Consider the following 27,797-nt stretch of genomic DNA (forward strand, 5'->3'; position numbering starts at 1 on the left):
ATGTATTGTTCCTAATATTATTCTCTTTGTACTTGAAATATTACCTAATTTGAAAATATTATTTCATTTCAATGTTCTTTGCTGCATATCAAATTGTCATTGAAAAAAACAGTGGTCACTGGAACTTCAAAATAATTTTAATTATGCTGCCATACAAAAGTGAAGAAAGACTAAATCACAAAATATTAAACAACACCAAATGCAAAGAATCCTTCCTCGCCATCAAATTTATTATAAAGTCACAAAACAGTTCATTGTATCAAACATGACAGAATTAACATAAACAAGCAACAGCGATGTGAGAGTATCTAAGTTGTCCTGAGATGTCTGAGGAGCCCAAGACACGAAAGTTTTAAGAATCTCAATATGGCCAAAAAATAAGTTCTCAATGTACTTCCACCTGGACACATGTAAACAAATGATATTCACATTCCTGTTTTCATGGACATTCCAGAAACTACTTGTGAAATAAAGCATTACAGTCACTCACAAGTGCCATGAGTATGAAAGGGAGAGAAATAATCCTTTGCTCACTAGAAATGATAGAGCAAATTTAGTGCAACTTCTGCTGCTCTAATTAATGATGCTACCTCTATTTTTACTCACAAAACAAACTTATCAGAAAACATGTCCATTAAAATTAGGTGGTAATTCTAGAGTAGATGTTAATGTTTATGAAGGTTATTTATAAATCTACATCCTCTATGATGTGGAGAGTGCTATCTCATGATGCTTTTTTCTAGCTCTCTCTACTCAAGTAGAGAGAGCACAACTCCAGATTCTCTACCATTCAGAGCCTTTACATAAGCCATTCCTTCTGCCTGAACTGCCCTTCATGCCCCTGACCCCATTCACTTGATCTCTCTCACCTTACTGATTTCAGCTAAAATGATCCGACCTCAAAGAGGCCTTTAGGAAACCACCCTGTGTTAGTCGTATCCATTAAGTTACTTATATCCTTAGCTCTCCCATAGATTGGAACTGGCATAGCTAGAGGGTACTTGCCTATTTTATTAACTGAAGTAGAGTCAGAAGTTGATGCAACGTATGAGATAGCATGAGGTCCCAGTAGAAAGGGGCTGATTATACATGAAACTCTTATTTTTAATATGCCTCACAAGTAATTACAAATCTCCAAGCACTAGGAACTTCTACTGTAAAGTATTACTAATTTACTCCTGTTGTTACATATTTTCTTTATTATTAGTGTTATTATTACTTTTTTCCCCCACCATTTAAGTAAGCTTTATGCCCATTGTAGGGCTTGAACTCACAACCTGGAGATCAAGAGTTGCATGCTCTACAGATTTAGCCAACCAGGAGCCCCACTACACCTTTTTTCTTAAGACTAATAGGACGAATAATGGGTGGGGAAAGTGCTTAGAATGATGCCCAAAATGTAAGATGCATGACATAAAATTTTGACCAGAAAGACCTTCAGAGATCATCTACTTACTCCCTTCCCCAGTAGCCGTCCTTTTTTTAAGGTGGGGGGGAGGGGTGGAAGCTATTTACACATAAATCATCATGGATTCCAGTATTCATGAGACATTAAATTATGAGTCTGACAACTATCTTAAAATATCCATACTTAACACAGAAAAGGAAGCCTAGATTCCAAAATTAGAATCTCAATCAAATGCAAAACAGTATGGAGGTTCCTCAAAAAGTTGAAAATAGAGCTACCATACGATCCAGCAATTGCACTACTGGGTATTTACCCCAAAGATACAAAAGTAGGGATCCGAAAGGGTACGTGCACCCCGATGTTTATAGCAGCAATGTCCACAATAGCCAAACTGTGCAAAGAGCCAAGATGTCCATCGACAGATGAATGGATAAAGAAGATGTGGTATATATATACAATGGAATATTATGCAGCCATCAAAAGGAATGAGATCTTGCCATTTGCAACGACGTGGATGGAACTGGAGGGTATTATGCTGAGCGAAATAAGTCAAACAGAGAAAGACATGTATCATATGACCTCACTGATATGAGGAATTCTTAATCTCAGGAAACAAACTGAGGGTTGCTGGAGTGGGGGGTGGGGTGGGAGGGATGGGCTGACTGGGTGATAGACACTGGGGAGGGTATGTGCTCTGGTAAGCGCTGTGAAGTGTGCAAGACTGTTGAATCTCAGATCTGTACCTCTGAAACAAATAATGCAATATATGTTAAGAAAAAAAAAAAAAGAAGATAGCAGGAGGGGAAGAATGAAGGGGGGGAAATCGGAGGGGTAGACGAACCATGAGAGACGATGGACTCTAAAAAACAAACTGAGGGTTCTAGAGGGGAGGGGGGTGGGAGGATGGGTTAGCCTGGTGATGGGTATTAAAGAGGGCACGTTCTGCATGGAGCACTGGGTGTTATGCACAAACAATGAATCATGGAACACTACATCTAAAACTAATGATGTAATGTATGGGGATTAACGTAACAATAAAACATTAAAATAAATAGAAAAAAATAATAGTCACTGGAATTTCAAAGTAATTTCAATTATGCCGCCATACAAAAGTCAAGAAAGACTAAATCACAAAATATTAAACAACACCAAATCCAAAGAATCCTTCCTCATTATCAATATTTATTATAAAGTCACAAAACAGTTCATTGTATTAAACTAACAGTTCATGGGTCTTCCCAAAGAGAAATCTCACTTTCTCCAAATAGGATATTTGCCTAGAGTTAGTAGAAATAAAATTACAACTTCAAGAATAACAATGTACTTAAACATTGATAGACACCAGAGACTCATCTAAGGGATTGTGCCCTTTGAGCCAAAATTATTTTTTTAAGTTGTAAATCATTGACTTCATTAAATGGCACATTTAGAGTCTCAAGACTTCAAAGCTTTTTGTTCACTCAAACACAAATTCTAAGGAAACATAGTAACAATACAAGAAATCTGAAAAAGAAACACCATTTTCAAATTTCAGTCTATCTGGAAGTATCTTAAACTGGTGTATGTTTAGGAAAATAAAAGGGAGACATGTACTGGTTGATCAAATTGATATATGTGCCATAGAAATGTGTGTACATCTGGCCACATAAGTAAATTCAGAAGACTCATTTGGTCTTATGCCTGATTGTGTTTTAAAAGGAAAATATCATCTGTAGGAGGAATAAGCAAAATAAAAAAATTTATTTCAGGAATTTTAATAATATACACGTGTATTTCACTTTTACTTTGTCTTCTTTTACATAATTCCATGAACCGTGTTCGTCAGTAAGATAAAAATACATGCTCCACCTAAAATTTTACCTAATATAGCTTTCATTTATAGTCATAACACTATTAATGAGGCGCCCAAACAAAATCATACCATGGCTTGAAAAACTGTATCACCTGGCTAGAGAGCCCCCTAATACTCAAAAGTAATTATTTGCATAAGCAATCAAAAGAAGCTGATTTTAATTATCTCAAAAATACATTCATATATTTTCCCAAATTCAGAATTGGATATTCTAGTTCACAACATAATACTGGAAATTCTTGTGACTCCTAAACTGATTATCATCTTCTAAATATTTTATGGAACTGTGCTCTTTCTCTTATTTTAACATCAAGAAAAGAAGTGACACAACTATAGAATAGGTCAAAACACAGACCTGGACAAAGGCTGCTATTGTTGGGCAATGCACTCAACCTTCTCAATAATGTGAAATATTTTGAGAGGTACCCACTTAATACATGTACGTTAAATGAATGAATAAGGAATGAGCAAATGAATCATCAAGAAACAGAATTTAAGACTCGTCTTCAGTAACTCCTCAATCATTCCTATCATAGCACAAATCTTATCGGTGGAAAACATCACTTTTACCAATCAGTTTTCAACACAAACGGAAGTTACAAAATTGTATTGGTCCTCAGAGAATGCCTGAACTCCTCATCCTGACAATTATATCTTGGCACCTTTTTATTTTATCAGAGTACCCTCCATTTTCATAGCTTTAGCCACATAAACACACCGCAGACATAAAATCTAATTGCTATGGTCAGGATAGCTTAAGGAAATAAAGATTTGGGTTCAATACCCCGCATATCAGCTATTTATATATCCTCAGCCAAATCACTTAACTTTTTTTTTTTTGCTAAATATTTAATATTTAAAAGTTAGTACTCTTAAAATGAAAATTTAAAGTACAAAACATTAATTGATCCATCTGATAATCTTGATTTTTGTTTCACAACAAATATCCCAGATGTTAAAAATATTTCTTCCATTTTGCACTGTTGATTTGATTGAATTAAGAGTATGTCCAAAGCAACCTCAACTTTTGCAAGTTTATTAAGGTACATGTTGTTTCATAGAAGCTCTTTAACAACAACAACAACAACAAAGTAAAACTATTTTTTCAGCTTTCCTTGATTGTGATGTTGAAATCAATATTGCTTTTGCTAATTCCTATTTTAGATCAATTTCCAATTTCATTTCATAGTGTTCCACAACAATATTCTCATCTTCTTTCTGTTTCATTTCTTTTGTTAAATTATTTACAAAGATGTGTACTGACAGCAAATATCCAAACAGTACAAAATGCTGATGAATATTGCTGGGAAGTATTAGAATAACATAACCCAAAGGTTATGTTATTCAAATCACTTAACTTTTATAAACCTCAGTTTCCCTATCTGCAAATCTCATAGGAGTATTTTGAACGTGAAATGAGAAACACCAATTTAAAGGTGGAAAAATACCAAGAACATTTAAGGCCTGTGTTCCCCCAACAGCATGTTGAAGCACCTGGAAAGTTATGGGGAGCTCATACAGGCACTGCAACTATTTTAAATTCTCAAGAAAATCACAGCAACATTCAACATACACCACAGAGTACTATTGTGTTGTTTGGACCTAATTTCTTAGTAAAAGAAAGTGTAAGATCCTTTGTTTTGCCTGGGGTACTGTGAAAGAAGCACTGAGAACCAAGGGCACCATGAACCAGGAAAGTGCAGAATCCTGTTCTGCACTGAAAAATGATTTCCTGCTACCATCCTTCTCTGGTGTGACAAAGCCCTACATACAGTATTTGCTTCTTTGTCTTTGCTGAACTTGTACCTCGGAAATCAAGAAATACACTTTCTTGCAAAGTCAACTTTTAAAGCCGAATTAGTAGGGTCCTTGCTTGCAAGTCACAAAAACCTAATTCTGACAGTCAGAAAAAGGATTTTGTGGGGGCAGAATACGGTATAGTTGTCAAAATCAGTGGGAATCTGGAGGAACAGTCTGAAAACAGGAAACAAAGGTGACTGGGCAGGAGGAACCAGAGTCAAAGTCAAGAGGAAGATGCAGCCAGGCAAGAATGCTGTGCCGGCCCTTTGCTGCCTTCATAACTCTGCCCCCTGCAGGGGCTGGTCTCTACCGCCGAAGGCATGTGTGAACCCCATGCCGCATCATCTTAGCATCCTGCAAGGTACCAAGTCCTTTAAGAGAGTCCCAAAACACTAAGCCTTAGCTTGCATGGAGTCAGGAGAAGAAACATCTTCTCCTCCCATCCCCTCATGGTGAGAGGCAAGCCTGTGTCTCCCACCACAATTACCCAGTGAGCATTATCTTAGAAGAATGCTGTGTGGAAAACCAAAATACAACAAATGAACATCACAAAAGTCTTGCCCACCTTCAAGGACAGCTCACATTCCACTCTGGCTCATCAAACCTCTCATTTCTTTTTTTTTTATGCTACTTTTTTTTTGCACTTCTATTATGGTAATTACTACTAACTTTTATAAACCATTTCATAGGTTTTCCGATTTTACTGGATTATGATTTTTGTAAGGGCGGATGCTATGTTACTCCTTTTTTTCCTAAAATCTTCCAAAGCATTTAAAATTTTAACTGAATTTTATATGAAACAGTAAAATATCCAAGTAGAAAAGGAAAATATAGATATGGGGTTTTGTTTTTTCTTTTTTAGTTTTTTTAAGTATTTTATTTTTTTCTTTGACAAAGAGAAAGAGACAGCACAAACAGGGAGAGCGACAGAGGGAGAGGGAGAGTGAGGGTCCCCGCCCTGAGCAGGGAGCCTGAACTAGGGCTTGATCTCAGGATCCTGGGATTATGACCTGAGCTGAAGGCTGACGCTTAACCAACTGAGCCACCCAGGCGCCCAAATAGAGGTATGTTTTATTTCTCATTATTATTCAATTGTAATAGACTATAACAAATTTAACCAGGTCAACATTTCCAGGAGTACATCTCAAATAACACATACAAATCCCTAGACACATTTATGAAAATAAGTATGAGAAAAATATAAACATCCTTTTATTAGAGTTTCCTCATGCACACTATTCACATTCAAAATTCTGAGTATTCTCTACAGTAAGAAAAAAATTTTTAACTCTGTTTAATCAAGACGATCTAACGTATCAAACATATGTGCTTATTAATAGTGTGATTTATCACTTTTACCCAGCTTTTTAGAATCACTTAAAAATAATGTTAACATGAGGATTTTTACCATCCTCTCTCATACCTGAAGCACTATACAAACAAGTTAGTAAATATATCTAAATACTTGGAAGGCACGCATCAAATACAGACTCACTGCATTTTAAAAGAAAAAGCAATCAATATATACAGTGATTTAAGCTCTCTTCATCTTTGTCAAAGTGATCTCGTTTCTTTTTCTTTCTACTTATGCTCATATAACTGGGGAGCTATGTGCTACCTTACTATGGAATTCTGTGCATAACTGAGTGAAGAAAGAAAAACCTCATATCAATATATGTATATATTTTTTTTATCTCAGTGTTCTCAGTTTTTCTTTCAGGATTTAGATCCTATCCTTGGTGGATTTCAACTGTTATCATTATGTTAGCCAATAACTGTAACAAATAAGAGTTATCAAGGATTATTTTACAGGTCAAATTCTTAGTCTTTACTTTGTTTAGAAATACGTTTCTCTTTTCAAAAAGCTCACTAACTTATTATAGGATCATTAATATTTATTTCATAACACTGAAAACAATTAAATGCATTTTTTTTTACCAAGAGCCATATCCCACTTGCTTTTTTTTTTTTAAAGATTTTATTTATTTATTTGACAGAGACACAGCAAGAGAGGGGACACAAGCAGTGGGGAGTGGGAGAGGGAGAAGCAGGCTTCCCGTTGAGCAGGGAGCCCAATGCGGGGCTCGATCCCAGAGTCCTGGGATCGTGACCTGAGCCGAAGGCAGACACTTAACGACTGAGCCACCCAGGTGCCCCAGCACTTGCTTTAAAAAAAAAAAAAAAAAAAAAAAATATAAGTGATATTTAAAAGAAAGAAATTTGCTACCTCCTAATTGCAAGGGGATGTGAACATGTGCCAGAATTACTAAAGAAGCTGTATTATCATCAGCCAGGCATCTATGCACCTATGATTTATTCCATCAGTGACCAATGTAACAGGAAGAAAACATGTCTAGACGTCAGCACTTACGTCACTACTGTCATGCCTGGATGAATTTCATTTAGCTCCTACTGGAGTTAAGTGTTGTGAAGTACAAAATTTAATGTTTAATCAAGACCCACGCGAATCCGTTTCACCTGAGTCCACCCTTCTGTCATTTGTCAAATACACAAAATACTGTAATGTTTATTTTGGTATCAGCTGAGATTTAATTATGACTTAAATTATAAATTAATCATGACCAAAACATCTCCTAGAAAGACAAGAGTCACCTTTAAAATTAGTTTGAATGAATTTGAGTTTTCATGTGGATTTTTAAAAATTTTTTATTTATTTTTAATTTTTATTTATTTATTTATTTATTTTAAAGATTTTATTTATTTATTTGACAGAGAGAGAGAGACAGCGAGAGAGGGAACACAAGCAGGGCGAGTGGGAGAGGGAGAAGCAGGCTTCCCTCTGAGCAAGAAGCCCGATGCAGGGCTTGATCCCAGGACCCTGGGATCATGACCTGAGCCGAAGGCAGACGCTTAACAACTGAGCCACCCAGGCGCCCTGGATTTTTTAAAAATTTTTTTAAAAAGATTTATTTATTTTAGAGAGAAAGAGTGGGGGGAGTGGCAGAGGGAGAGGAAGAGAGAGTATCTCAAGCAGACTCCACACTGAGCATGATGCCTGACACAGGGCTCGATCTCATAACCCTGAGATCATGACCTGAGCTGAAATGAAGGGTCAGACTCTCAACCGAATGAGCCACCCAGGTGCCCCTCATTTGGATTTTTAAAATGTATAGACATATCCAGTTGAATTTATTAGAAAATTTATTCCTTGAAAGATAAACACTCAACACAAACAAAATTATCCATGTTACCTATTATATATTGTATACATTACATAATCTTATATATACATACACATATATAAAGAATGAAATCTAAAGTTTCAAATTCTAATAGTTTTCAGGTATTCTTTGGCAACAGTAATTGCCATCCATGAATGGTCATAGATAAATTAATACAATTTATACAAAGTGAAATAGTTTGTGTGTATGTGTATGTATGTGTGTGTGCATACATGTGAGAGAAGAAAAAAACGTAAAAAATTATTTACTAAAAAAAGCAGCAAAAATCACAGTCAGTAGGGCAAGTGATGAATATTCTTTTTCTTTGCTCTAATTTGTATATTAGATCCTAAGCCCACATTTATTTGGCTATTTTTCACACTATACAGGCCAACCATTATCTTAGTATTTAGCAGCTATACAAGCAGGTTTCCCTCTACCTATCTACATATCATTCATTCTTCTGTAATAATTAAGACAATTAACCAGAGAAGCTAAAATATCTTTGCATAAAAAGTTGAAACTACCATTTTAAAAGTGTGATTTCCCTACCGTATGTGCTGCCAAAAATTAAATAAAACTTTATATCCAAATTTTATCTTTGAAAAATAATACTAGCCAAATTAGATATAAGATATTTTCTGAAAACGTAATGTAAATTCGTAATTCTGAAGTAGACTGAACTCCATCCTAAGTTTTTAATCATGAAAGGCAGAAAGGGATGAATGTTCAATATTTTTCATAAATTGTGTTGTTCTTATTTTGCAAAATATATCATCCCTCACCACTTTTTTTCCTGGGTGAGGATTTAATCAATATATATCACCATTATATTAATCAACCTCCTTCATTAATTCTTATCTGAGTCAAGGTTAGGTCTGCAAAATCTCTCTTCTCCGGTCTTTCCAAAATGCCCTTTTTAATTTTCCTTTCTCTTTAATCACTCAATATGTGATGCTTTGCCCCTTCTCTCTTCTCCCACAAAATGTGGCCTTTTCTAGATCTCAGTCCTCTTTGTTTGCTTTTCTACATTTTTTTCTTCTATATTATAATCTAATTTTGTGACTTTGACACCACCTGTATTCTGATGACATCCAAAATAGGAAGGCTGTTCCTGATATCTTTTAAGATCTAGAGTTGAGTAATCTAACTTCCTTGGCACACCAACATTCCAGTAACTGAACATCACTCCAATTTTACTTGATTTTACAATCTCTGTCCCAATATCCCAGAATGAAAAGCACGCAGTCATATTTGTCTTTCTACTTCCACATATCCAATCAATTGCTTAGCCCTGTCAAGTCCATCTCCTCCCCTAGGGGGAATCCTATAATCTAATTTCCAGCATAATCTGGTTCATTTAATAAATGAATGGCAAGATTACAAAAAAATAAGGTCAAGCATTTAACTGTAAATTCATAAAGACTTCTCATTACTATCCCAATAAAGAGAATAATGCATTAGTATTTTTATGTGGAAGGCCTTAAATGAGAGACAGCACCATAAAGATTACTTCTGGTACTGATCTAACACACTTTTTTTCATGCCATGGGATTTCATATAAATTAATTCTACTTTACATCCATGTTTCAGTGAAGTACTTGGGTGCATTTATGTATGTATGCTCTGTAACAAAATCAATTTAATACATGTGCCCTCCTTCATAAAATGCTCTTGTTTTAATAAATACAGTAACTTAGCAACAGTGGTAGGAGAATCCTAAGATACATCTCTCATCCCCAAGATTTCTACCCTTTGGCACACACACCTTATTTAATTCCCTCCCCTTCAGTATGGGTGGAAACTGCAAATATGATGGGATATTTTCCATGATCAGGTTACTAATCTGTTGACTTTCGAGTAAATCAAAGGAGATGCTATCCAGTCAGGCTAAATCCAATCAGGTGAGCCCTTTGGAAGAGCCTGGGTCCTGCTTCAAGTCAGAGACTTAACAGTGTGAGATGGATTTCACAGAAGGGAAATTCTGTTACTGGCCTTGAAGATGGATCCACAAGATAAGGCATACCCATAGTTTCCAAGAACGAACAATAACCCGTGGCTGACAGTCAAGAAAACAGAGACCTCAGTCCTACAACCACAAAAAACTGAATTCTGCCAACAACCTGAATAAATGTGGAAACAGATTCTTTAGCAGAGCCCCTAGAAAGGAACACAACCTCAACCACATCTTGATTTCTGTCTTGTTAAGACTCTGACCTGAGAACCTAGCCATGGTCCTACCAGATTTTTGAGCTACAAAATTTTTGAGCTAATAAATGCATATTGTTTTAAACTGCTAAGTTTATGGCAACTTGCTACACAGCAAAAGGAAACTAATACCCATTGCAGAAGAAAAAAAAAAAAAAGCAGTTTCTACTTCACAATTGAAATTTAGAGAAACATCAGTTTTAAAACGAACTCTATATTTAGGTTTCCTTTAAGTGTGACATAACTTCTTAAAAAGAGAAAATAATATCATTTTAAAACTATAAATGATATGATGGTTTGTTTTTGTATAATGTAAATAATATTCTATCTATCAAAAACTATATTTATAATTTCCCTGAGTTTGATACAGTGTTTTAATTACAAAGTATATGCTTGTTTTTTTTTTTTTTTTTTTTTTTAAAAATTTTTTTTATTTATTTGACAGAGAGAGACACAGCGAGAGAGGGAACACAAGCAGGGGGAGTGGGAGAGGGAGAAGCAGGCTTCCCGCAGAGCAGGGAGCCCGATGCGGGGCTCGATCCCAGGACCCTGGGATCATGACCTGAGCCGAAGGCAGACGCTTAACGACTGAGCCACCCAGGCGCCCCTATATGCTTGTTTTTAAAGAACTAGGATAAATCATTATAACAATGCTGTCTACTGGGCTTCATTTGGCAAAAAATCGTGAGGATATAAAACCTTCATTTAACTCAAATTTTTCAGAAATACAGAAATGTGAACAAACTATTTAAATGTCAGAAAACAAAATAAATTTCAGGCCATGACTGACATGAATTAAGCCATTCAGCCGTAAATTTCAGTGAGCATTTTTCATGTCAGCATATTCTTGTTGGTAATTACTTCTCAGCAATTTTCTAAGGCTTTCCAAGTATACTCATTTTAAGAAAACCCATGACAAAACTTCTCTCGATAAAAGTCTTTTCAAAATCTTAGAGATACTTTGCTTCATTTCGTATGTAAAGAAAGCATTCATATTAATATGCCACAATCTTAGAGAAAAGCTTGTTAAGTAAAAATAGAAGCATGGTTGACATCGCACATAAAAACACAGCAATGCATGTGTTTTCATTTTAGTCAGGGCCCATTACTTTTTACCACATTATATAAAATAATCTGAAATAATCTTTTAAGCTTGGAGTAAAGGCTTGCTGTTTAACATCAAAACACATTTCATTAAGCAGCTTAGCTTTCCTTAGAAATAAAACTTGACTTAGAAAAGAATCATTTTTATCAGGTCTTAGCGAAAGGTGTATCTTGATACCATATGCCTTCTAGATCTAGCAACTATAGCCAGGAAACTATCAGTTACTGAGCTTTATCAATTGCCATGAACTGTTCTGGAAGCTTAACACGGATTCACTCTTCTAATCCTAACAACAGTCCCATAAAGTAGGTCCTCTTACTATCATGCCCACTTCATAGGTGAAGAAACCAAGCCACTATGAGGTGACGGAGGTGCCATCTTGTCAACAAATACTGCCTCTCTATGAATTACTAAACCCACTGTCTCTTTTCCTCGAAGCTTAGTTTCATTCCTTTATCCCTCAGCTGTAACAGAAGATACATTGTTCCTGATAAGCCCAATTTTATTAGAACAATTTATTTTGGAGAAAGTTTTTAAATATATGTGATACACGTTTCTTCTTTCCACCTTTTGAACTGAGACCTTGGAAAAGATGAGGTAGGAAAGTCATTAAGAACATATGCAGCTAACTAGATGTGAGGCTAGCATTCTTTTTTTTTTTAAGGTTTATTTATTTATTTTAGAGAGAAAGAGAGAGCAAGTGCACAAGTGGGGGCAGGGGCAGAGGGAGAGGGAGAAAAGCAGACTCCTGGCTAAGCATGGAGCCTGACGTGGGGCTCAATCTCACAACCCTGAAATCACGACCCGAGCAGAAACCAAGAGTCCGACGCCTAACCTACTGAGCCACCCTGGTGCCCTGAGGTTGGCATTCTGAATCAGTATTCCAGTTTACCTTATTCAGATACACATCTGTAATAACTATATAGGATTAATTCATCCACTCCACAAAGATTTTGCATGAGTCTACTGTATGCCAAGCACCCGGATTTTGTGAGAGTATACTGTATGTCAAGTGCCTGCATTCATGGAACTTATATTCTAGTGAGGGAGAGAGATAATTTCCAAAAATCACCATAAATTAATAAATTAACTATTACGTTACAAGATAATAAATGCTATGAACAAAAGAAGAAAAGAAAGGGTGAGAAATTGTTGCATTATGGAAAGCAGATAGGAGACCATAGTATTAAATGGTGGTATAGGTTAGCCTCATCATTAAAGTGATATTTTTAAGCAAAAAAAAAAAAAAAATTAAATATAGAAGGTTCTTACTGTTTCATGTAAAAACAGAGCTCATCTTTCTATTTCTTCTGTACTTGAAGAACATGGGCAAAGTGGTACATGTGCATGTATAAGGCTTTTTTGAAGGACTTTAAAAATCCTTGCAGCAAACATAGGACTGAATAACTTTCAAACTATTTCTAACTATAATTATAATGCTGTTAACATGAAGCATGCCTTTCCCGGTACATGCCATTCCCCTAAATTCTATTTTTCCCTCACTGAACAAACATGTATTGACTACCTACCATGAGCTGGCCTTTTAATGGTACTGATAGTGCTCCAGGGGTCACATTCTGGTGAGATTACACAAATAAAGAGAAAACTGCAATACTATAGAAGAGAGCTGACTGAAGTATGAGAACATGAGGGGAAAGGATATTTGACATGAATCTCAAAAAAATGGATGAGATAAAAATGCAAGGAAGTGGAGACCACTGAGACACAAGCAAAATACAGACAAGTGAAAGTATATACTTTGATCATGGCATTGAATATAGTCTTACATGAGACAAGATTAGGGATTCAGTAGAACATGATAAACAAGGACACTGCACAAATAATTGGAAACTTTTTGGAGAATGAAATTTGAGAAACTGAATTTCCCCAAATAAAGTGTTTGGGGCCTTACTGCTGTAACAGAGATGATTAATAAGGCCTTGAACAAGGCTCTAACAGTGAGCATAAGAAAGACATAAGGGAACAAAGATACCTTTAGCAAGTAGAATCAATACCAGTTGAAAGTCATAGCTTCTGGGGAATGAAACAGAAACAGAAGTCTGGAATGACTCTCTGGATTTATGATGCCTTTCACCAAGGCAAAGGAATACATGAGAAAGAACATGGGGGAAAAAATGATGACTTCAATATGGGACATGCTGAATATGAAATGTGTGTGGTACATTTTAATGGAAATTTTCCCTAGACAGTATAATGTATGGCGGCAAAAGAAAGAATTCTAAGAATAAGACAATGAAGGCATCAATTCAAATGTATTTAATATTTAAAATACTATTTCTTAAGGAATAATGGGTCTTCTAGAAACCATTTATGTCAAATAAATAAAAAGACTGTGTGGTAAAATAAATTTTTTATCTACGAGGTAAAACAAAGTTCTACGTGGAAAGATTTCTCCTAGTGTTAATACATGCAATTTACATCTCTAAAAGAGATTAAATATAAAGCATTTGCTCATTTTTTTGACCAAGGAACATGTTTTTAGTATAGCATCTTTTGAAACTACATTTCAATAAAATACATTAAAGAAAATGTCCTAGATTATTCAGACAAGTATCAGATTGTGTTGGGTCCATCAATTAGTACGTATCTTTATACTGCATTACATGCCACGAGAAAACTGACTCTAGGTGATTAAGAATTCTGATAAGCATGCAAAGTTTTTAAATAGAGGATGATTCTTTTTATAAAAGTCAAGAAACATATTCGATCTTTGTTTGGCATAGCTCAGCTGACACTGTTCACTTCTCTCTTTACGTCTCTTAGGTCTATTCTTAATGGTTTTGTACACTTAGATAATACTTACATAATTACTTCTGTATGAATGTTAAAGTGGAGAGTATTTATTTGTTCAGTAGCTACTCATGTATTGCAGTATGTTGACGAGTTAGAAAAAAGTGGAAGAATAAATGCATGACATAGAATAGAAGTCAGAAGTCCAAAGAGTTTCATGAAGGCTAAGTAAACAGCCAAAGAAATTAGCAGGCATTCACACACACAGTTTACTCAATGAAAATTTATATTGTTTAACTGAGTGTTTTAATTAGCTTTCCTTTGGAAGTTTGACTCAGGTGGAAAGGTTCTATTTTTAGCAGGTGCAAAAGAAAACTGCTGGAGATGGTACTTTGAGATGAGGAGAATAGTGACAATATGCAGTATGCAGAAAAAAATCATTCTACCTACAAAGTTACGCAACAGCGAAATAAGCTGCAACTAGGTGAAAAATATGAGTGTTACTCTGACATGCATAAAAGGTAATCTAAGTGAATACACAGTTAATTTCAGGATTTGAAAACAAGATGAACTCACAACCATCCTTTATCTAAGATATTTATTAGCTGTTAAAAGAGCCTATTATAGTATTAACAAAACAAGCAACTGAAAATACTTTAGAATATTCCTTCTCTCTGTGCCTTCCCAAATGGGAAAATTAAAATGATACATCTTCTAACATTTAATTGTCCATAACGACATGTCTTCTAACATTTAACTGTCCATAAACACATTTTCTCATAACATTTTTAGAAAACAAAAGAGAAAAAAAAAGTAGTTAAGTCCAAGGTTAGGCACTCCACACATATATCTGAGGTTATTTTTATTCCAATGGCTAATTCAATACATAAGACATATTTCGATTTCTCCTGATAGTATTTTCACTTGACACTACACGTGTTAGAAATTGACAAGGCAGTATGACTCACATTTCTATGTGTTAATACACAACACTATGTATGTTATCTCCCAAAATTAAACCTTGTGATATTTTAAGCCCTACCTTCCTCCCAGGGAAATTTCTATTTTTAGATCTGAAAATATACATATATAAATGTGCATACACACACATACATATATATGTATATGTAGACATATATATATAATTTCCAATGTGAAAAAGTATTAAAGGAAAGCATATTGTTTCAATTACTTATATGAATATCTATTACCACTTTTTTCCTCCTACAGTAAGCTAAATCTACAATAAGTTGTATAAAATGACTACACAGGTTACATTATCAGTATTGTAGACTGTCATATATAGAATAAAAACATTATTTTGCCATCTGATTAGATAGATTTCTATCATTTAATAAGAGTAATCTCAGAATCATGCACATAAATCTGTCTGCATTGTGAAAATGCCATCGAATTTATTTTCAAATCACAGTAACATTATATTAATATGTAGGATTATGTAACCCACATACAATGGGACAAGAATATGCTAATATATATTTATTCATGGAGTATGTATCTTCAGCTGGAGAAATTGCTTGTTTGAATATAAGACTGGTTTGTCTGCCTCTCAAATTGTCCTCCTGTTCTTGTTGTTCACAAAATTTAAGTAAAGGAAAAAAAAAATTAAAGGAGCTGCAGAAAACAAACTTAATGAAAAGAGTATTTTTACTTAGTACTTAGCAACCACTATCTGGCCCCAATCTTAAGCATATCATTTCAGTTCCCTGAGCCTCATTTTCTTAACCTAAGTAGGAGGTTTGATAAGTAGTCTTCTTTCATGGAAGTTTCATGGAGTTGGATGAGAAGCAGACTCAAGAATGAGAGGTTTCCAAACAGGCAGCTTCCAGCCCTCAGTCAAGTGGTTGAAGTTGGCCAAAACCAGCATATTTTTACTTTTCACTGTTTTCCATCCTTAGTCTCCATATTAAACATCATTTTAAGGAGAAGTTCATAATATTTTAATTATGAATATAGTTATATTCATAATATTTTCCCTCTTGTGAAGGACAGTCCTTAGGGGGTCACAAATGCTCCTACATGTCTTACAGGTTATGCCAACAGTGTAAGGTCCTGGCTGCTCTTCATCTTGGTTATTTCTGAGTCTTGTGCATGCAGTGGGCAACCTTAAAGGATGAGGTAATGTCTTCCTCTAGGGCAAAAAGCAGGCTAGCTTACAGTTTGCATAAAAGAGGTGGGTTCGACAAGCTTAGTGTTCTTCATATGTGAAGAACCCGCTACATGTGCAGTATCGATATAGGCCCATATCACATGACTCACATGAGAGTCATGGAGGGCAAGATGAACTAATGCAAATATTATGATGTTCATGCTACCTGCTATGGTGTGAGTAATAAAATTCTTTGTCTCTGACCCAGAAGCGTCGTGTCAATGACAGGCAACTATGAAATAGTAACAAGCTGATTTATTAGCTTATAAGTAGGGTAAAGTTAAGTCCTGGCCAGATACATACCCTAATCACTAGACTTTTTTACTAAGGCTTTCACAGATATTTAATATCTTTAAATATTAAAACTAGACTAATAAAAATAGTAAGGTACTGACACTGCAGACTAAACATGTAACTGACAGTACAAGAGCGAACTGGATTTTAATGGAAATTTATTACATGACAAAGGATGCACTAAAAATCAGAGTAAAGGAACATATCTCAACATAATAATGGCCATTTATGAAAACCCACAGCTAACATCATACTTAGTAGTGAAAAACTGAGAGCTTTACCCCTAAGATAAGAAACAAAACAAGGATACCCACTCTCACCATTTTTATTCAACGTAGTCCTAGAAGTCCTAGCCACAACAATCAGACAAAAAGAAATAAAAGCCATCCGAATTGGTAAGGAAAAAGTAAAACTTTCACTATTTGCAGATGACATGGCCCTATGTATAGGAAATCCTAAGGATTCAACCAAAAAAACTACCAGAACTGATAAAAGAATTCAGTAAGGTCATAGGATACAAAATCAATATACAGAAATCTGTTGCATTTCTATACACTAATAATGAAGTAGCAGAAAAAGAAATTAAGAAAACAGTCCCATTTACAGTGCATCAAAAATAATAAAATACCTAGGAATAAACTTAACCAAGAAGATGAAAGACCTGTTCTCTAAAACTATAAAACAGTGATGAAAGAAACAGAAAATGACACAAATGGAAAGATATTCCATGCTCATGGATTGGGAGAACAAATATTGTTAAAATGTCTATACTCTACCCAAAGAAACCTACCAATTTAATGCAACCTCTATCAAAATACCAACAGCATTTTTCACAGAACAGGCCAAAAAAACCATAATATTTTTATGAAACCACAAAAGACCCCAGATAGCCAAAAGCAATCTTGAAAAACAACAAAACTGAAGGTATCACAATCTGAGATTTCAAGATATACATACAAAGCTATAGTAATTAAACCAGTATGGTACTGGCACAAAAAAAGACACATAGATCAATGAAACAGAATTGAGAGCCCTGAAATAAACCCATGATTATACAGTCAATTAATCTTCAACAAAGGAGGCAAGAATATGCAACAAGAAAAAGTCTCAACAAATGGTGTTGGGAAAACTGGACAGCTACATGCAAAAGAATGAAAACAGACCACTTCCTTATACCGTACACAAAAATAAATTCAAAATGCATTAAGCACCTAAATGTGAGACCTAAAACCATAAAAGTCTTGGAAGAGAGCATAGGCATCAATTTCTCTGACATTAGCCATATCAAAATTTTCATATTTGTATATCGTATCATATTTTTCTAGATATGTCTCCAAAGGCAAGGGGGGAAAATAAACAAAAGTAAACTACTGGGACTACATCAAAATAAAAAGCTTCTGCACAGAGAAGAAAACAATCAACAAAAATAAAAGAAAGCCTACAGAACGGGAGAAGATATTTGCAAATGATACATCAAATAAAGGGTTAGTACCTAAATATATATAAAGAACTGATACAACTTAACACCCTAATAACAAATAATCCAATTAAAAAGTGGGCAGAAGACATCAACAGACATTTCTCCAAAGAAGATATACAGATGGCCAAGAGATACGTGAAAAGATGCTTAACATCTCTCATCATCAGGGAAATGCAAATCAAAACCACAATGAGATATAACAAATGTTGACAAGGATGTGGAGAAAAAGGAATCCTCATGCACCATTGATGGGAATGCAAACTGGTGTAGCCACTCTGGAAAACAGTAAGGAGGATCCTCAAAAAATTAAAAATAGAATTACCATATGATCCAGTAATTCCACTACTGGGTATTTACCCTAAGAATACAGAAACACTAATTTGAAAAGATATATGCACCCTTATGTTTATTGCAGCATGATTTATTATAGTCAAGATATGGAAGTAACCCAAGTGTCCATCTATAGATGAATGGAAAACAAAGATGTGGTATATACTGCAATGGAATATTACTCAGTCACAAAAAAGAATGAAATCTTACAGTTCATGACAACAATGATGGACCTAGAGGGTATGCTAAGTGAAACAAGCCAGAGAAAGACAAATACCACATGATTTCATTTTATGTGGAGTCTAAATAACAAAATAAATTGAGCAAACAAGCAACAAAAAAGGAATGAGATTCTTAGAGAACTGATGGCTACCAAAAGGGAGTGGTGGGAGAATGGATAAAATGGGCAAAGGGGATTAAGGGGCATAAATTACCAATTATAAAATAAGTCATGGGGATGAAAAGCGCAGCACAGGGAATATGGTCAATAATACTGCAATATTCATATTGTGGTGAGCATTTCATAATGTATACAATTGTTGAACGACTATGTTGCACACTGAAAACTAATTTAATATTACATGTCAATGATACATCAATTAAAAATTTAAAAAATGGGGCGCCTGGGTGGCTCAGTCGGTTAAGCGGCTGCCTTCGGCTCAGGTCATGATCCCAGGGTCCTGGGATCGAGCCCCGCATCGGGCTCCCTGCTCTGCAGGGAGCCTGCTTCTCCCTCTCCCTCTGCCTACTTGTGTTCTCTCTCTATCTCTCTGTCAAATAAATAAATAAAATCTTTAAAAAAAAAAGTTTAAAAAATGAAAAGCAAAAAAGAAAAAGATGGTCTGAACAGGTACTGTGTCATTAATATGAAGTGCATGGCGGAGAGGAAGCTACTCATTTCTCTTCAGACACTTCAGTACCTATGGACTGTTATATGGAATACTACTTCTGAAATTCAAATTATTGGAATAGAGTTTTATTTTTTTTTATTTTTTTAAAGATTTTATTTATTTGACAGAGAGAGAGAGAGAACAAGCAGGGGGAGAAGCAGAGGGAGAGGGAGAAGCAGGCTCTCTGCTGAGCAGGGAGCCCGATGCGGGGCTCGATCCCAGGACCCTGGGATCATGACCCGAGCCGAAGGCAGATGCTTAACCCACCGGGCCACCCAGGTGTCCCTAGAGTTTTATTTTTTTAATGTATTTATTTGAGAGAGAGAGTGTGCACGTGCACAGGGGGATGCAGAGAGGGGTAGAGAGAGAGAGAGAGAATTTCAAGCAGACTCCCTGCCAAGCATGGAGCCCAAAGTGGGGCTCAATCCCAGGATCCCAAGATCATGACCTGAGCCAAAATCAAGAGTCAGCAGCTTAACCAACTGAGCCACCCAGGCGCCTAATTACTAGGATAGAGTTTTAAAAGTAAAATAAATGGTCATCAAGAAAGTAAAGGGAGAAAATATGGGACCAAATGATGTAAGTTCTAATATTTTGTACTGCTGAGTTTCCTAGTAGCAACTGACCCAAATATTGATGAATATAAATAGACAACAAAAGTTCTGAAAAGAAGTGAGAGAGAAAACATTTGGAACCAGAGGGATCAGTAGAGAAGATGTCCTGACTTGAAGACTGGCATGGCCACATTATGTCCGTCAATAGTACAGATCTTTTTTTTTGTTTTTTCAATAGTACAGCTATTTTTTTTTATGATTTTATTTATTTATTTGAGAGAGAGAATGAGAGACAGAGAGCACGAGAGGGAAGAGGGTCAGAGGGAGAAGCAGACCCCCCGCCGAGCAGGGAGCCCGATGTGGGACTCGATCCCGGGACTCCAGGATCATGACCTGAGCCGAAGGCAGTCGTTTAACCAACTGAGCCACCCAGGCGCCCTGTAGTACAGCTATTTCTTAATGATGGTTAGCAACACCTGAGAACATTGATCCTTGGGCCAGACCAGACCAGGCATTAGTAGTGTGTCTCTTGATGATGAGAGCCCTGAGAACTATCTGCTCAGTAGAGCACGCAAAAAGAACCAGCTATCTTGTGTAACGTAAGGAAAATGAGCTCTGCAAAAGATAATCAGAGAGTGATAAATCTAATAATACTGTATTTTTTTGTATAGAGAGAAAATAATAAATCCTACACCGCAGTATATCACAATGCATGGACATAGGCAACCCCAGAGTTACATGATGAAAAGCTGGTAGTAATAGCAGTATTTAAGGATGGAAAGCCTTACATAACAGTAATCAACATAAAATTATCGGGGAGATAGTTTACATTTTTTTCATAGAGTTTTTTTTAAAATCAAATGTGGGGGTTTTTTTGCACTTAAGATAATCTTAATTTGAGTTAGCCACAGTGCTCATTAGCCACATCTGTCCAGTGACTATCTTATCAGACAATGCATCTCTAGAGAAATAGCAGCAGGTATGAGAAGTTGGCCAGAATATAAACTGAGACAACCGCCCTGGAGAACAAGTTTAAGGTATAGATAACCTATGGTCCAACAATCCCACCCCTGGATATGTAACAAAAGAGGCTATGCGGATGTGATGGTAGAAGCAAAGATCAACAACCACTACTACCACCAATGGAACACCTAGATGTTCATAATTTTCATGGAGTAAAGTCTTTGTATTCATTGGCAGGAATATAATAGTATTTCTTGCAGCTGGAGCATGTTTTATGTCCTCATACTCACATATGTGAAAGTAGGGACATCATTTCATCATTCAGTCATCCCTTTCACCCATAAATGGTGACCAGTGGTGGACTTACCTGGAAAGAAAAATAATGCAATGATGCTGCCCTCTATGCTTCTGAACCACTCGACTGGCCCATTCTTCTAGGTCCAACCATGTAACACAGACACCACTATTCTGTGGGCCCCAAATGCTACCCGGCTTTCATGCACATACTAGCAAATGTGTTGGTAGGAAAGTCCTGGTAATTACCAACTGACACAACTTATAGGTAAGATGAGGACAGAACAAGGGGCATTTGCTATCAAGTTCCCTAGGTTACTCACATATATGACAGGAGAGAGCCCACTGGCTCAGCCTCTGAAATCTACTTCTGTGGTTGGATAGCTGCCCTGCCCTGATATCCATTCTCCAGATCTCTAAAATCACTGTAAGACGTACCCAACAAGATTGTTGTCAGGAAAATGCCTGTCAAATACCAGCCTATTGCAAAAACAAAAATAAACAAACAAAAACAAAAACCAAACCAGCAACAGTGACAGCTGGTTACCTTTTCCCATAATGCCTACACAATGTTTTGTCTGGATCCTAATGAGCATCATCTATTTACCTGTAATATCCAAATAAAATTTCTGGGAATCAAAGAAATACAAATCAAAGGAACAATATTATAGCAATTTTAGACCTCCAAATTAACAGGTATCATTTTCAATGTTTTTACTCAAGTACGAAGAAGCTGCAGTAAAAGAAGGGAATCATGACACCAGCGGTGGAGATGTCAAATGCTATCACATCTCCAAAGAGAATCTGATACTTCAGGGTCCTTGTCCCTTGATTCAGTAACATGAGTACTAGCAAACCTTCCTTGGGAAACAGTTAAAAATACAAAATATTTAGTCCAAAAATATTCATCTTATTCATAATGAAAAAAATTGAACAGCCTAAATTCCCAATGTGAGAAGAATGTGCATGAAAAAACATATCCATATATCAAAATAGTTAATAATCACATTTAATAATATGTACAGTCTTTTAGTCATGTGAGGAAATATTATATAATCACATGTTAAGACTGGAATACAGAACTACCAGAGAGAACAGAATATTAACCATCTAAAAACCCATAGAAGAAAAGACTAATGGAGAAATTACTTTGTTTAAATTTGTTTAAACAAAAGTTTATTTTAAATCCACATTTGGTACCCATCACCAGGCTAAGAGGGCATATTCTGCATGGAGCACTGGGTGTATTACGCAAACAATGAATCATGGAACACTACATCAAAAACTAATGATGTAATGTATGGTGATTAATATGACATAATAAAAAAAATTAATTACTAAAAAAAAAAAATAAATAAACCCACATTTGGATTTTCTAAGTATCACTTAATAAAAAAGCAACATATCAGAATTCTCCTAAAAATTAAGAAATAAAAATTTTGTTTCAACCCATGAACTTGTCAACTTTCTCACGCAAGCTAAAAAGTGCTATCAGTGTCCCTCTCTGCCATGCATGTCAGAAATATTCACACAGAATGCATTTCTCCATTACATAATTCTTTTGAAAATAATTATTGGTAGAATTGTTTTCTACTTACTGATTTTTTATCATTCTTTTGGTTTTTAATTTTGTGTGTGTACGTACTTAATTGCTTTTTAAAGGTATTGGGCATATGATTTTTAAAGTATTAAGTAATGATTTTTCAAGCAAAAGCAAGATATGTGTTTGCCAAACTAAGAAATCCAGCACATGCCCACGAGGCTTTCCTTGAGTGTGTGATAGAGAAGGCAGAAGCCACCCCAGCTAGAGAGTGAAGATCTGAAGGGATCCCGGTTACACCACTGGGTCTTAATTGGCTCAAAAGGCCCATCTGTTGCCTAGTGACAAATATATGCTAGCTATTCTTGTATCACTCAGGCCCTGCATAATTATCTTACTAAGGAAGCAAAATTATGACCCTGGAACTTCCTGAAACATGAGGAAACGTGGTTTTAAGTTTTATTCCCATAGTAAAAAATTACTTTTGAAAGGTACAGTAAAAACAATAACATCATCACCCACTATGAGTAATTTTGAGTCCTTTTTGCATTTGAACTGAACCAGAATTACTAAATTCACTAGGTAAACTGATTGTCAACTTAGGCTGTTTTTCTCAGGATGCTTCCAAATTCTCTAAGATCAGCTCTTTCAGAAAGCCCTGCTGCTGCTTTTAAAACTCTTTCTAAGATAAGATATTCCCTGAGTTGGCAAAAGTTAAAGCCTAAGAGACTTCTTCCTTGCTATCAGAGGCTACTGGATCACGGTGCCATTTATACGAACTTGGCATCATACAGTTAAACCTTGAAGCTTAGGTTGAAGCCTGGCTACACTCCAGGGCCCCACAGGCAGCCCTTGGCACAGCTCAGGTGTTGTGGGGGATGCTGTGTATGAGAAACAGGAAGCCACCAAAGAGACAGGTGTGGTTGATTACTGGGGGGGTACTCTCTATAGCTCCCTAACCCATGACTAACTGTAACCAGCTCTTCTCGCCACCAGAGGAACAGAACAGCAAAAGGGGAACGCAGAGTGGTACCCACAGGAAAAGAAGACCTGCCTCACAGTGATGAGGTAGAGTAGAAGCAGAGGCTTATAATATAAAGTTAAATGTGCTTTATTAGAATAATAAATGGAAATAGTTGATTCCTTTCTTAGAAATACCACTTCTTTGCATTGCAGGTATAAAGTCTGAGTATTTTCAGAACGTGCCCCCTAAACCTAGAAGGAAAGAGCAGAAAATATAAGGTTAACAAGAAATAAATATCACAAGCAGAATGGAGAAAGCATAGAAATGAAGCAAAGGTCAGGGAGAAGATACTTCCCTAATCGCTCCTGACTGAAGGAAATGAGGAGAGATTAGTAGTAATAACTCTGACAGAGCACCACAAGTTAAGCCTATAAATCGTATTTAAAATTTTCTAGAAATGTATGTGTATGTATGCACACACACACATACAAACACAATGTGCCTTTCTTTTCAACTAACTCCTTCTGCCACTCCTCCCAAGTCCTTTGGGGTAATAGTAAGAGGAATATTTGAACACCAAATCACTCAACCAACATCATTCACTCCTTTGATACCAGGTCAGCCAACGACTTTACCTATAGGCTGGAGGGCACTAAGGTCTTCTACTAACTGAAAACTTCACATGGATTAGCACAGTTAAGTTACACCAGGAACATTAGCCAACTTCTTTTGTTACATCAATTTTTTTTTCTTCTCTGAAACATCTTCCAAATTCAAATAAATTACCACACAGCAAAATACTCTGAACAGTAACAGTGATCCCAGTGATCATATTTAAAATAGGATTTCACCTAAACCACCTGAATACTTGAGACCACTTATATTTTCAAACTACTGAAATTTCACACATGGCCTAGGTAATTCTGTGCCTTATTCAAGAAATCTCCTTTCCAAATTAGGACCCCCGACAAAAAAATAAAATTTACCAACACAAAGAAAACCAAAGATTTTCCTGAAAACTTCATTGTCTTTCTACCCAAGGGCTCTCATTTCATACCTCCAAACACTGAGTGGATTCTCGTAATCACTATGGTCCAAATATATACATATACATATGTACATACACACACACACACACACAATCCTCCCTCAACTCTACACTTTTTTTTTAGTGTGCCCAAAATACATTTTATTTTTTTTTTTTTAAAGATTTTATTTATTTATTTGACAGAGAGAGACACAGCGAGAGAAGGACCATGAGCAGGGGGAGTGGGAGAGGGAGAAGCAGGCTTCCCGCGGAGCAGGGAGCCCAATGCGGGGCTCGATCCGAGGACCCTGGGATCATGACCTGAGCTGAAGGCAGATGCTTAACGACTGAGCCACCCAGGCGCCCCCAAAATACATTTTAAATGTAGACATTAGGTTTTGTTTTTAGTGATGCAGTTTTATAACTCTTAAACGGTACTGTGTTGACACCATCAGCTCTTCATTAAAGGGTACAATTTTTTAAGTCTACGAAATAAATACAATTGTATTGGTAAAACCCAAATTTTCTGCTTCATGAATACACAACCAAAAACAACTCTTCTAAATATATGGGAGAAATTTAAGGTTTGCTTTTTGTTTTGCTTTTGTATTGAATCCAAACCACTGTAAGTAATAATTATAGTGGTTACCCCTCATGAAGTGCTGAGGGAAACCCAATTTTATCTGCCTTTAAAATGGATCTCAGTTAACTCTATTCATCACAGATAAAGAGGATAAAAATCGGCTTAAGTCTGTAGAAACAATACTTTCACATGATGCTAATTATGTCAAAGCAACCTAATGTCTTTTAAAAGTAAAAAATAAAAAATGTATAGTCTATTCTTCAAAAAAAATTAAGTCGAAAACACCACCAAGAATCTCTAAAGCTTCTTTTGTATAATTGCTAAAATCTGTTCAATTTTTCCATTCCAATGAATTACAAAATCAAAGAGAATGGAATAAAATAATCCTTAAGTATTTCTGATTTGTGTAAAAACAATGAACAATTATTTAAAATTCAATTCCAAAATGTTTATTAAACCTCTAAGAAAGCACCAATCATTTAACCCCTCAGTTTCCCAAGATCTAAATATTCTAACAGCCCTAACACATTACTAATGTTTACATTCATCCTTTAATATCTCTGTTAGGTAGAAATTTGCCTATCTGAATTTTGGTCATTTACATTGTGGGGAAAATGTCTCATCATCCCATTAAAAAAGTTTTTTTAAAACACAGTTCCTTGACATCAGTCACTGAAACCCATGTATCTGTTTTTGTTTTTTGTTTTCTTTGCACATTTCTTATTAAAGTATTCTATTATATTTATGGCAGACAATAGCTCAAAGAGAATTATAAGAAGTCTAGGCCTGATAAGTCTGAACCACTATTTTCTAGTAGGCAATATTCTTAACTTGCACTAAGTTCTTAACAATTTTTGTAAAATAACCGATCTCATGTTATTTATGGATCTGTAAGCAACTAACACTTTCTCTAAGGTAGTGGAGGCAGGAAGGATTGAAGACCATGGGAACGGTAAATTACAACTCCTACTTGCCGTTGGTAAGTGAAAACCGCATAGTACTCCAAAGCTACAGGTCTTTAATTCACAAAGGATTGGGATAATTGTTACTTTAAACTGTCAGCTTATTTCATCTTCTTAATTCTGGTGCATAACCCAGAAAAATATAATTACATGAACTTTTAAAAAGAAATTAAGCCTGTAATAAGTAATTGAAACTATGCCATCAATATTGATAAGCCTTCTTCACTAGAAATGGTTTTTTGTGTGTTTTGGGGGATTTTTTTGCTCAGAATTTCGGCTACCAAAATACTTCAGAATAAACATGATTTACTCACATCCATAAGTAAGATATAAATCGCTTACCTCAGTCAAGTGCGGTGTAGGGTTAAATCCACAGAGATTACACACTTGATTCTTGCATTCAGTGCAAGTACTGAAGTTAGGAGGATCCTGAGAACCTACGTTGAGTTCAGTTTTGCAGAGAGGACAGGTCGATTCTGGTTTGGGGGTTTTCTCCAACTTGGGGGGAATGACAGCGTTCTGAGGCTCCGCTGCTGAAGCTTTGCTATCCTTAACAGGCAGAGGCTTCTTTTCTGTTTCTGTTCTTTTTACGGTTGGAACTCCTTCAGCTTTGGGCTCTAATTTTTCAGCCCCTGGAGCTTTTGTTTCTTTTTTCACAGGGATAACCTTTGCAGGTGCTGCTGGCACCTGACCCGTGGATTTGGGTGGCCCCTGAGGAGGTGGCTGTGGCGGAGGAGGGCCTTGTTTCGTTGGGGCCCCAGGCCCACTCTGAGACTGAGACCCAGGCTGGCCTGCTGTGGAGATTAAATTTGATGCCTGGCTGAAGATCGATGCTCCAAACCCAAAGAGTTTTCCAGTCACAGTTTCTTGAGGCGTCGTGGGCTGTGATTTGGGGGCATCAGTAATACTTCCCAGATTCAGACTGAAGCGTCTTGACTGCTCCTGAGGCTTTGGGGGCTGCTGAGATGTGGGGGCAGTTTGGCCAGTGGTAGGTCGTGGGCCTGGGGGCGGAGGTGACTCCTTTGGCATCGGCTTGGCATCTGGCTTAGGAGTCATTTTGGTTTGTGCTTTCTTGGGTTCTTCCCTCTTTTGAACTGGATCAACTTGCTTTTGACCTTTGCTCTCTGAACTAGGCCCAGGATGCGAAATAATTTTTGAATCTGATGCAGGTTGGGGTATGACTTTAGAATCGACGGGGGTGACTTTTTCTCCTGTTGGTGGAAAACTCTGTGAGGGTTTGGCAGCATCTGTTTTCAGAGGAGGGGCTATTCTCTCTTGATCCTCCGACTGTACTTTGGAGCTTGGAATATCAGGTTTTGCTGCTATCGACGATGAAGACACAATGTCTGTGGCTGGTTTCACCGTCTTGGGTTGCTTTGGTTTATCCTCAGCCATGGGGACCTTGGCCTGCTCAGATGGGACCGAAGGCTCTTTGGGGGG

General features: G+C 36.3%; 1 protein-coding gene across 1 annotated transcript in view; it reads right to left on the reverse strand.

The window, feature by feature from the left end:
- The window catches only part of PCLO (piccolo presynaptic cytomatrix protein), a 329,508-nt gene that overhangs the window by 275,293 nt on the left and 26,418 nt on the right, over positions 1–27,797 (reverse strand). The window contains 1 exon segment of the mRNA XM_021689841.2: positions 26,700–27,797. Coding sequence (XP_021545516.2) covers positions 26,700–27,797 — 1,098 coding nt within the window.

The sequence above is a fragment of the Neomonachus schauinslandi genome, chromosome 12 (assembly GCF_002201575.2).
Source record: "Neomonachus schauinslandi chromosome 12, ASM220157v2, whole genome shotgun sequence".
NCBI lineage: Eukaryota > Metazoa > Chordata > Mammalia > Carnivora > Phocidae > Neomonachus > Neomonachus schauinslandi.